The sequence below is a fragment of the Crinia signifera genome, chromosome 12 (genome assembly GCF_055691185.1).
Source record: "Crinia signifera chromosome 12, ASM5569118v1, whole genome shotgun sequence".
Taxonomy (NCBI): Eukaryota; Metazoa; Chordata; class Amphibia; order Anura; family Myobatrachidae; genus Crinia; species Crinia signifera.
The window spans coordinates 89240951-89253533 of NC_139228.1; the positions used below are offsets into that span (position 1 = coordinate 89240951).

Below are 12583 nucleotides of genomic sequence, written 5' to 3' on the forward strand. Positions count from 1 at the left end.
GCATTAACACCTGAACCCAATAGAATCGACTCCTTTACTCATTACTCACTAATAGGACGCTTGTCAGTGCTTTAATTGAAACCATTGCACTTCAATTGCTGTAAGGGTTAATGTGTGCAATGCATGTGTTAGGCATGCTTGTAAGGATATATTGGCATCTAATTGATTCCAATTCCAAATAAGAAGTTTTTTATGAGGATAGGTAATTGAATAAGTGGGTCATGTGATGTATTGCAGAAGATACATAATAGTGGGTTGTTTGGCGTAAATACTCCGCTTACGTGCGGTAGCACCGCTTGGCTCCCGTTCGGATGCGGTATTCCCGAGCATACTCTGTAATACTCTGTAATACCGTGCAGAATCGGAGTGTTTCTCCCGCACACGCATGGTTTGTATGTCGTCCGTAAACACGCCCTGTTCTTAAAGAGTGAGTCCGTCCGAATGCGGAGGACCCGTGGGCGTTTCTACGGACGATGGCCGCACGCGGCAGAACACCGTGGCGTGCGGACCGCTCCGTAAGAATGCGGGAATATCCGCACCGATCAGAATAAGGGCCTCTTACACTCCCCCTCCCTACTCGCGCTCCTCTAACCCTGCCCTTACACACTCATTCCCCCCCCCCCTTATTAGTAGTTCTTCTAAGTACATTTATTTATTTTTTTTCTCAGGGAATGCTCAGTGACCTCGTTGTTTTTCTCTTTTTCAGTCACCTATTCCCACGTTAACTATGTAATCAATGTACTTATATTTGATATGCTTGTCTTCTATTTTCAATAAAATATTTGAACACAAAAAAAAATGTCCATTTTAGGACTGATAAACTGCCAGCCAACCTTCCCTCAATGATTTAAAATAAAAATTAAAAGACATGACAAGTTAGTCCAAAATGTTGGGGGGGGGGGGGGGGGGTAGCGGGCGATACTGCAGTGGGCGATTTCCCCCCCCCCCCCCCGGAGCGCAGGTGGTGCCGTGCAGAAATCCCCCCAGCGGGGAGCGGGCGGCGCGGGGGGAGCAGCGTTGTTTCATGCCACGGGCGGGATAGGAGAGGGGAGCGGGCGGCGCGGGGGGAGCAACGTTGTTTTATGCCACGGGCGGGATAGGAGCGGGGAGCGGGCGGCGCGGGGGGAGCAGCGTTGTTTCATGCCACGGGCGGGATAGGAGAGGGGTGAGGGAGGAGGAAGGATGAATCACAGACTTACCTGCTCCCTGCTTTCGGGTACCTCTCTATGGTACCTCGGCAGCTCAGTACCGCCCGCCAGCAGCCGTGCAGAAGCGTCATTTTTACAAGCTTTTATCTAGTATCTATATAAATTGTAACACAATCTGTTGACAGCCTCAGTAACTCACATTGGGTACCACCGTACAGTAAACGGGAAACGGTCATTTGGTCTACAGCATGATGGTCGATAGTCATTAGGTCTACACCATTAAGTTGACATGGGAAAAGGTCGACATGGGTCTAGGTCAACACAGGAAAGGGTCGACATGGTTCTAGGTTGAAAGGTCATTAGTTCGACAGGTTGTTAGTTCGACAGGTCATTAGTTCGACAGTCAAAAGGACGACAGGCGATATTTCATGCCCTACCATCCACTAGGGCGTGGTGGGAGAATAAAATAGTGTACCGAGTGCAGCGAGCGATGCGAGGGGATGCGGTGCACTTTAAACTGTGTCCATGTCGACTGTATTGACATCCAGGTAAAAAAACTGTGAAAAACCCCATGTCAACCTTTTCACTGTCGACCTAGACATTGTCGAACTAATGACCTGTCGAACTAATGACCTTTCAACCTAGAACCATGTCGACCTTTTCTCATGTCGACCTATACCCATGTCAATCTTTTCCCATGTCGACCTAATGACTGTCGGCCACCATGCTGTAGACCAAATGATCCCAACCCTACCAAGACCCGGTCTGATCTCCTCTCGGAGCTCCCGCAGCACGCACGCTGTGGATGCACAGTCTGTGTTCAGCATTTTTTAAGAGAACCTGTTCCACAAGTCTCCACGGGATAATCTAGAAAAGATAAGTGGTAGTTCCAACAGAAAAACAGATTTAGTAAACAGGTTAAAAATCTCCTTTCTAGATAAAACCACAAATAATGTAGATCAGTGGTTCTCAAACTCGGTCCCCAGGACCCCACACAGTTCACGTTTTCCAGGTCACCCAACAGGTGCATTCATTACTGACGGACAGGGGCGGATTTAGGGATGATGGTGCCCCTAGGCACAACAATAATGTTTACTAAGTAGGACAGGTTACAGGGGCAGTATCTGCATGTCCTATCCATTTACACTCTATTTAAGATGGAATATAGTACAGTACAAATTGATATTTTGCAGTTATTGGTACATTTTGGGCTGACAGTACTATAACAGGCATCCAAGTGCCGCCCCCAAACATGTGCCGCCCCTAGGCACGTGCCTCACGTGCCTAATGGGAAATTCGGCTCTGCTGACGGACACATTTTAAAAGATCCACAGGTGGAGCTAATTCTTTCACCTGATTCTGTGAGGAGACCTGCAAAACATGCACTGTGTGCAGAGCCGAATTTCCCATTAGGCACGTGAGGCACGTGCCTAGGGGCGGCACATGTTTGGGGGCGGCACTTGGATGCTTGTTATAGTACTGTCACCCTGAAATATACCAGTAAGTGCAAAATATACACTGTACTGTACCATATTCCATCTTAAATAGAGTGTAAATGGATAGGACATGCAGATACTGGATAGGAATGCACCTGTAAAATGTCCTATATAGTAAATATGTATTCATAATAGAAGGACATGTCACAGTTAGTGGCTTTTTTAAAATTAATCCATTCAATTGGCTATTATCAAATGAGGGCTTATAAGTAATCAATAAAAATAATACAATTAGGCGGGGGGGGGGGGGGGGGGGCAGCCGTTATTGTTGTGCCTATGGGTGCCATCACCCCTAAATCCACCCCTGACTGTGTGGGGCCCCGAGGACCGAGTTTGAGAACCTGTGATATTCAATTTCACAGCAGCAGCATTTTTCCCAGACACATTTTAATTTCAAACAGCAATGCTTAGAAAGTTTGCCCAAAAGATTTACAATTATTTAACAAGTAATATGAAAAAAATATTATAATATATACCGTATATACTCGAGTATAAGTCGACACGAATATAAGCCGAGGCACCTAATTTTACAACAAAAAACTGGGAAAACGTATTGACTCAAGTCGGACCCTCACTCGAGTATAAGCCGAGGGGGGCTTTTTCAGCATAAAAATTGTTCTGAAAAAGTAGGCTTATACTCGAGTATATATGGTATTATTAATAAAGATATAAATATATCTTGATCTATATGATTTACTTCAGTCACGTTGGGATGTCTTTGCAGATTTTCCATGTTGACTCTTCTTTGTGAATCTTTAGGTCCTCTTTAAATATTGCCAAGTGCACCAAATTTGCAATGCCAAGAAGATCCACCTGAGGGCAGCAGAATGATGTTGTTGTGAGTTCATGAAACAGCCTGGTGACAAACTTTATTTACAGTGTCTTATAAAGCGCAGCAGATTCCGTTACAGTGTCTTATATAGCGCAGCAGATTCCGTTACAGTGTCTTATATAGCGCAGCAGATTCCGTTACAGTGTCTTATATAGCGCAGCAGATTTCATTACAGTATCTAATATAGTGCAGCAGATTCCATTATAGCGTCTTATATAGCGCAGCAGATTCCGTTACAGTGTCTTATATAGCGCAGCAGATTCCGTTAAATAGTCTTATATAGCGCAGCAGATTCCGTTACATCGTCTTATATAGCGCAGCAGATTCCGTTACATCGTCTTATATAGAACAGCAGATTTCGTTACAGTGTCTTATATAGCGCAGCAGATTCCGTTACAGCGTCTTATATAGGTGCAGCAGATTCCGTTACAGTGTCTTTTATATAGCGCAGCAGATTCCGTTACAGTGTCTTAAATAGCGCAGCAGATTCCGTTACAGTGTCTTATATAGCAGCAGATTCCGTTACAGTGCCTTATATAGCCAGCAGATTCCGTTACAGCGTCTTAGTTATATAGCACAGCAGATTCCGTTACAGTGCCTTATATAGCCAGCAGATTCCGCTACAGTGTCTTATATAGCCCAGCAGATTCCGTTACAGTGTCTTATATAGCGCAGCAGATTCCGTTACAGTGTCTTATATAGCACAGCAGATTCCGTTACAGAGTCTTATATAGCGCAGCAGATTCCGTTACAGCGTCTTAGTTATATAGCACAGCAGATTCTGTTACAGTGCCTTATATAGTAAGCAGATTCCGCTACAGTGTCTTATATAGCCCAGCAGATTCCGTTACAGTGTCTTATATAGCGCAGCAGATTCCGTTACAGTGTCTTATATAGCGCAGCAGATTCTGTTACAGTGTCTTATATAGCGCAGCAGATTCCGTTACAGTGTCTTATATAGCGCAGCAGATTCCGTTACACTGTCTTATATAGCGCAGCAGATTCCGTTACAGTGTCTTATATAGCGCAGCAGATTCCGTTACAGTGTCTTATATAGCGCAGCAGATTCCGTTACAGCGTCTTATTCCGTTACAGTGTCTTATATAGCGCAGCAGATTCCGTTACAGTGTCTTATATAGCGCAGCAGATTCCGTTACAGCGTCTTATTCCGTTACAGTGTCTTATATAGCGCAGTAGATTCCGTCACAGTGTCTTATATAGCGCAGCAGGTTCCGTTACAGTGTCATATAGCGCATCAGATTCCGTTACAGCGTCTTATATAGCGCAGCAGATTCCGTTACAGCGTCTTATATAGCGCAGCAGATTCCGTTACAGTGTCTTATATAGCGCAGCAGATTCCGTTACAGTGTCTTATATAGCGCAGCAGATTCCGTTACAGTGTCTTATATAGCGCAGCAGATTCCGTTACAGTGTCTTATATAGCGCAGCAGATTCCGTTACAGTGTCTTATATAGCGCAGCAGATTCCATTACAGTGTCTTATATAGCGCAGCAGATTCCGTTACAGCGTCTTATATAGCGCAGCAGATTCCGTTACAGCGTCTTGTATAGCGCAGCAGATTCCGTTACAGCGTCTTATATAGCGCAGCAGATTCCGTTACAGCGTCTTATATAGCGCAGCAGATTCCGTTACAGTGTCCATGCTTCTTTTATTAAAGCTTACATCTTTTATATAAAACATTTAAAACTTTATACATATATACATATTAATATAAATAAATAATATAAAAAAATAAACTTATGCAATTGCCAAAAGAGATAACTTAAAGAATAGCATGTCCGCTTATAACTTCAAACAAAACATTCCTAAATATACTATAAATCTCAGTATAAATGATAACGATTCACTTCGTCTTATGTCAATATATTTCATTCAAGAAATTTGAGTCCATTCATTCACATTTATTCCTCATTCTTTCCCATACACCCCAGGCAGTCTGTCTTTCATGCCTCTAGATTATCTACACCATACAATCTTTATTTATTCACCCATTTTCTTCACAGTTATTCTACATTTATTCCTACTCATTCATACCACCCAACCACCACCAGCACCCTGTGTTTCTCTATATCCCATAAATTTCACAAACATAGCCAAAACCCACAAGACACTTCATCCAAACCACTTACTCCCCCCTTCCATTTACTCCACCAACATAAATAAGGTAAAGAAATTTTATGCAAGCAAGTTGTATGTAAAAACTTTCCTTTTGAAAATGAAAAATTCCTACTACTAGTGTTAGAAAAGTGGAAAGATCCCAGAGGGTCCAGGATCAGTTTGGATACCGCCTACTAAGGAGGTTTCAGTTGACCCCACAGACGAGACCAACTGACGGCATCCAGCTTTTCCTTTTCCCTATCCATCACCACCCTCACATCTTGTAGGATAAAACCCACCACCGTCCTAAGAGGAAGGATTTTCTTTCTTAGTCCGATATGACACCGTGCATTCCACGTGTGGTATCTGACCACTAAGCTAACTATATAAATAGTGCATAAATCAAACCCTTTATACCCTTTGAATGCTCCATAGGCCCATTCCGGGTAACTGAGCCCCGAAAGGCAAGGGATACCTAGGGAGGTCGACACTGCTCTATAAACCTCAATATTAAAGGGACACTCAAGAATGAAGTGGTCTACCGTCTCCTCCACTCCCAGACACTCCTCCCGTGGACAACCACGATCATCGGCACTTCTAAATTTAAGGTTCCCCCTAACATAGAGTTTCCCTAGGAACGAAAGCCAGGCAATGTCTCTAAACTTCAGAGGGATCCGCTGGTCATTGAGCAACTTCAACCCTGCTAAACAGACGGTGCCTGGGCAGTCCTTCAGAGCCAGTGGGGCCAGGAAGTAGATCTGCAAGACCCTCTTCCCCAACTCCTTCCTTGAGAGATCCCTTACATCTCCCACCGCCAAGCCCCACTTGGAAATCATTCTGATGGCAAGAATCACGTAGATCGGGAGGTACTCTCGCCCAGACCAGGGTTTCTTCAAGCGACCACCATCTATCCAAGCCTTACAGTAGGGATCCCACCATTTCATGAAACCCTGTACCCATCGAGGGGGGTCCTCCAAGAAGATGCTACCAATGTTCAGCTTTAAAAAAGCTGTTGTAAAGAAGACCACAGGGTTAACCATGTCCTGGCCACCCTCTGCCCTCGACCTGTACACGATACCCCTCTTGACCATGTTCATTCTGTTTCCCCAAAACATTTGAAAAAACAAGGAACATAACCTAGACCACATCGATTGAGGCAAGCAACAGACATAGCTGACATACAAAAACATAGGTACCAAATAGGTTTTGCATATATCAACCCTTTCCCTCATAGACAACTTTTGTCTCTTCCATAGGCTCACTTTCTTGGTTGCATCCTCAAGCTTCCTCTCCCAGTTTGCAGAGGCATAATCGCCATGGTCGAATTGGATGCCAAGAACTTTTATGGTGTCATTGGCCTCTGGGAAAGTGTCCGGGAGAGGAAATTCTTCCCCTCCCTCCCCCATCCAGAAAACTTCACTCTTGTCTTTGTTCACTTTTGAACCGGAAGCCTCAGAATAAATCTGGACCAGTTGGTCGATGACACTTGCCTCTGCCATTGATGACAGAACAATGGTGACATCATCCGCATAGGCTGTCACCTTCAATGTGAAATCCGGAGCCAGCTGCAATCCCTCCAATATGCTGTTTTCAATCCTCCTAATAAAAGGATCAATTGCAAACACATAGAGGAGAGAGCTCAGGGGGCATCCCTGACGTACTCCCGAGTCCACGTCAAAGGCGGGCCCTACCCAACCATTGACAAGAGGGAAGCTCTCGGCCTTCTTATACAAAATTTCTAGCCAATTTACCATTTTCCCTGGGAAGCCATACCTTTCCAGTAAAGCCCAGAGGTACTTGTGATTGACACGGTCAAAGGCCTTGGATTGGTCCAATGCCAGCAGATATTTCCCAATCTTTCCAGCCCTGCACCGTTCCACGGCCTCCCGGACACCAAGAACCGCACTAAAAGTGCTTCGCCCTTTCACGGTGCAGTGCTGGAAGGGGGAAAGGAGCTTCCTTGAGAACTCCATTATTCTGTTGAAGAAAACTTTTGCCAAAATCTTTCTATCTGTATTGAGAAGGGCTATGGGGCGCCAGTTCTCAATACGAGTTCGGTCTTTGCGTTTAAACAACAAAATAAGTGCCGACCGCCTCATGGAAGGAGTGAGTTCACCCTCCTCCAAACAGGTGTTGAAAACCTCTGTGAGACGGGGAGCTATGACATCAGATAATTCCTTATAGAATTCCGATGTTAGACCATCAGGTCCGGGTGACTTCTTTGATGACAAGCCATCAATCGCTTCCCTAACTTCCTCTACACTTATTTTGTTGCTCAAACAATCAAGAGAGGTACCTGGATCGACCAGACCTGGGGTTTCCCTCAGGAAAGTTTCCATCCTCTCTCTGGTCAGTGATTTCTCAGACAAAAGGTCAGAGTAAAAATCCTTAACGACTTTTAGGATGCCTTCCTTCCCTTCTTGAAGCACACCCTGTCCATCGTAAAGGCCTCTGATCTCTTTAACCTCAGTTCTCTTCCCACAATCCTGGTAGGGGTCCGGTGAGTGGTAAGTACCGTAATCCCTTTCCAAGATCAAAGAAGCCAACCGATCATACTGATACTCTCTCATCTGAGACTTCACTCTGGAGATTTCCCCACCATCTCCATTCTCAGAGATCAAGAAATCTAGTTCCCTTTTTAAGGCAAGGTAGGTATTGTTCTTTATCAAGTTTCTCTTTCTTACCAGCCTTTTGAAGAAACCCTGGACTTTCTTTTTCAATACCTCCCACCACTCAGATCTACTCCATCCAGCCTCCAACAGCGATTCATGATCCGACAGAAGATCTCGAAGAGACTGCATCACGCTCGCGTCCTTCAGGAGCTCAGCATTCAACCTCCAGAGGCCTCTTCCTTTCTGAATGGTCTCAGAAGCATTCAAAGAGAAAGAAAAAAAACAGTGATCAGAGAATTCTACTGGCTCTACCTTGGGGGGAAGAGTTTTGGAACCTCTTTTAACAAAAAACCTATCTATTCTAGACCTACGGCTACCACTAAAAAAAGTGTAACCCGTGAGGTCTGGGAAATGTTTAACATGGACATCCTCTAGACCAGCCTGCTGTACCATGCTAACTAAAAAATTTGCATCATAGCCCAGAGTCCCATTATTTTTGGACCCTCCTCTATCTTTCGGTCGGATGACGGTGTTAAAGTCACCCCCAAAAATGACTTGCTGGGCTGTGAATAGGAAAGGTTTTATCAACTTAAAAAGGCATTTCCTATCCCAAGGAGATTGGGGGCCATAGATGTTTATTAGCCTTAGGTCCTGCCCTCTAAGATTGATGTCCAAAACCATACATCTTCCTACTTCCAGTTCTATGAATCTATTTACGGTTACCTTGTCGGTAAAAATCACCGCCACTCCACTGTAGGGCTCGGCTGCAAGAGACCAGAAAGAGGGGCCTCTTGTCCACTCTCTTTTGGCTTTGTGAAGCACTTCCAGAGTTCTCGTTCTAGTCTCTTGAAGGAAAAGTATGTCAAAATCCTTGCCTTTTAAAAAATCATAGGCCATAAGCCGAGCCCTGTCTGATGATATAGAGGCCACATTTATAGTGGCACATTTGATGAGGTGGGGATCCATAAATAGATTTATAGTGGTATACATAATACCTATTTACCTTCACCTTTACCTTCACCATCCTTGCATTCCCCTTCACCCTCCACATTTGCAACCACATCCATATCCTCAGACAAACCATCATTATTCACTTCTGGGTCAGGTGGCTTCCCCTCTTTTTTAGTGTCTGGGTCATTCTCAGGAAGGACAAAGGACCCGGCTGGGTTGTCTCTTTGGATCTCTGCCCTTCCAAGAACGCCCTCTTCTGTATCCTCTGATTCCTTCTCAGCCACCCTTTTGTCAATTTTCTCTTTTGGTTCCTCACTCGCTCTCACTACGTCCGCCCCTTTTCTATGTTTTGTCATCACTTTTTCTCTCTGTTCAGTTTGTCTGTCTTTAATTTTTTGTTTTTTGTCTACTTTTCTGCTTCTCTTATTTTTATTTTCACCAGACTTGAAAGTTAGCCCTTCTTTTTCCCTGATAATTTCTCCTTCACCCAGCTCTCTCTCTGATTCTTCTTCACTCTCTGAAAATATTAAAAATCTGTTTGAGAGGTCAAGGTGACCAGGGATATTCTCTTTAGTCTGCTTTCCCTTCTTCCCTCTTCTCACTACCTGGAAATCTTCCTCCTTTTCTTCTACACCTTTGCACCATTGAATTTGGTTATCTTTCCCCACCACCACTTTTGAAAATGGGACTGTGACAGGGGTATGTTCACTTTGTTTTCCTATGGGTCTTTTTACAGAATTGGGACATCTGCTATATGGGTGGCCCTCCTCCCCACACAAATTGCATTTAACTTTATTGCACGTGCTAGATGTGTGCCCGGTCTCACCACACAAATTGCATTTTTGCTCGCCACATTCACTACTTGTGTGGCCCACCAAGCCACATCTAAAACACGTGCGGGGTTGACCGGGATAGAATATCTGAATTCTATCCCGGCCTATGTATGCGGCGGATGGAAGATGCACGGTCCTGCCCTCCTCCTGCGCCAATCTGACCAGGGCAGACCACGCACCTCCCCATACACCCAGGGTGTGACCCACTTTAACTAATTTGCTTTTGACTGTACACAGCCTACTTAGCCAAAATTCAATGTCATGTGCAGGAATTAGGTCATTCCGTACCAGTATTCTCAGTTTTACATACTCAGGCCTTGATGAGGATGCAACAACTGTAAAATCTGCAAATTTTTCCTCCCCTTTCCTCTCTTCCCACTCTTCAAAGACCTTATGCATTCTATGGAGTGAAAGAAAACTTAGGTCAAAGAAAGGAGACCTGTCTGGATGAATGCACGCAGAGAGGTCTCCAGCTGAGCAGTCTAAGGAAAACACCATTTTCAAAAAATCAACCTGCGACGGTACAGGCCCTGTACCAACCCATTTAAATTGTAACAAATGCCTTCTGCCATATGAGTTCTTTTGTGCATTCTCTTGATTAGCATTATTATCTTTAGACCTTACGTCCCCACTTAATATTTTTGCATACGATATTGGGGTCTTAATCTTAGTCGACACAGACTCAGCTGACATGTCAGCAACTGACTTTTTCTCCACTTGGTCTGCAATAATTTTTAGAGCACTCTTAGCACCCACAGGCGCACCAATCTGACCAAACACAGTTTTAAAGATAGCTTTTTCCCTTGCAGTTAAATTGTCCACATTCAGTCTTTTTTGTCCTTGCGTAAGTAGTTCTCCCGCCTTTGTTACTGCTGACACTTTTCCACTTACACCATTCTCATGCCCTAAGCAAACATTATCAGCATTTACTTTTGCAAAAGAAACAGGCTTCTCAATGAATTGGACATTACTTGGTCCAGCCTTTTGACTGTCCATAACACAGTCTTTAAATTTATTGGAGGTAGTCGCAACCACAGTCTTTGGTATCTCCCTTCGGTCCTGAACAGCGCTATCAGCAGCCGCTGCTTTTCCCCCCGCTGTTAGGACCTCACAGGGCGACGGCAGTACTTCTGACATTACATGCGCCTTAGATCTCAAGACCTCTGATGTCCCCAGGAAGGCAGCGTCTCTCTCGGTCTCACACATAACGATTTCCATACTCACCGCCTCCTGGGGGTCCTCCGATCTGGGCTGGATGGTAGATTCTTCCTCCATCCTCTCCATCTGCATCATGCTCTGCTGTCTTTCTCCCTCTGGATTGGATTGGCAGTTTTTTTCATACACAAATGGCAATCTGTCAATCTGCACTCTGGCCTCTGTTTCCATGAGGCTGTTTTCTTCCACTCTCTGTGCAGGATCAGCCTGGAGCAGTACCCCTCCCCCATGGATGATGTCATCACTGCCTTCTGCTGCTGCAGGTGAAACCTGCATCACCTGGACTGCCATTAACCCTTCTCCTGCTGGTAAGGATTGACCTTTTTCCTTTTCTTCTTTCATTTTGATAGATATTTGATTTTTAACTTTGGAACAGGAGTTAGTGTGTAACATTATTCGATCTCTCCATTTCTGGCGCTCCCATATACGACAGGTATTTCTTTTCTTTTTTGCATGATATAACCTGCTGTGGATCCTTTTCGATTCAATGAGTAGCTCTTTTAGACCCATTTTGACAAAAGTCTCTGTTTCACTTTCCATCTCACTGGCATCTTCCTCTTCAGACACTTTGAGGTCATCCTCCACCTTAGATGGTAGGTCTCCTTTGCTTTGTCCCCCCGCGGCCGCTATTTTGCCGCCGCCGACGTTTGCTCCCCCGCCGGGTTCTTCCATTATTTCCCCCCGCAGCTGGCTTGCTACTGGGGTACCTCCGGAATCATCCGGGGGGACATTCTCCATACCTTGCACATTTTCCTCTGAGGTTCCTGCTGCTGATGTACTAGCAGCAGGGATGTTTTTCCTCCTGGACGGGCACACAGCCCCACGTCTTCTGCCTTTCACCATGATATAGCAGGCCCTCCGGCACCAGGACCTGCCTGCACTCTACCCCCACAGAGGTCCCCTGGCTTGGGGAGGCCTGAGGGGGGAGCTCTCGCTGTGCACTGGGATTCTACCTTCTCAGGAGCTTCTGCAAAACACATCCACTCCCTTGAAAGTTACAGTGTCTTATATAGCGCAGCAGATTCCGTTACAGTGTCTTATATAGCGCAGCAGATTCCATTACAGTGTCTTATATAGCGCAGCAGATTCCGTTACAGTGTCTTATATAGCGCAGCAGATTCCGTTACAGCGTCTTATATAGAGCAGCAGATTCCGTTACAGCGTCTTATATAGTGCAGCAGATTCCGTTACAGCGTCTTATATAGCGCAGCAGATTCCATTACAGTGTCTTATATAGCGCAGCAGATTCCGTTACAGTGTCTTATATAGCGCAGCAGATTTCGTTACAGCGTCTTATTCCGTTACAGTGTCTTATATAGCGCAGCAGATTCTGTTACAGTGTCTTATATAGCCCAGCAGATTCCGTTACAGTGTCTTA

The 12583-nt window shown here is 44.9% G+C and overlaps 1 protein-coding gene and 1 long non-coding RNA gene across 3 annotated transcripts in view; one reads left to right on the forward strand and one right to left on the reverse strand.

The window, feature by feature from the left end:
* Positions 1-1522: 1522 nt before the first annotated feature.
* On the reverse strand, positions 1523-12198 carry LOC146049317 (uncharacterized). Of its 2 annotated transcripts, XM_083165787.1 has the most exons (3): positions 11215-12198; positions 3342-3457; positions 1523-2015 (listed from the first exon to the last, which is right to left on the reverse strand). In XM_083165787.1, exons 1-2 carry the CDS (start codon positions 12046-12048, stop codon positions 3347-3349), a joined length of 945 nt encoding a protein of 314 aa, XP_083021913.1. In that variant the 5' UTR covers positions 12049-12198; the 3' UTR covers positions 1523-2015; positions 3342-3346. The 2 variants fall into 2 exon arrangements, with proteins under 2 accessions (XP_083021913.1, XP_083021914.1); XM_083165788.1 differs by lacking the exons at positions 1523-2015; positions 3342-3457 and adding an exon at positions 10289-10390.
* The window catches only part of LOC146049318 (uncharacterized), a 36741-nt gene continuing 34637 nt past the window's right edge, over positions 10480-12583 (forward strand). The window contains exon 1 of the long non-coding RNA XR_014466104.1: positions 10480-11513. This is a non-coding gene — a long non-coding RNA (uncharacterized LOC146049318). The remainder of the gene's footprint in view (positions 11514-12583) is intronic.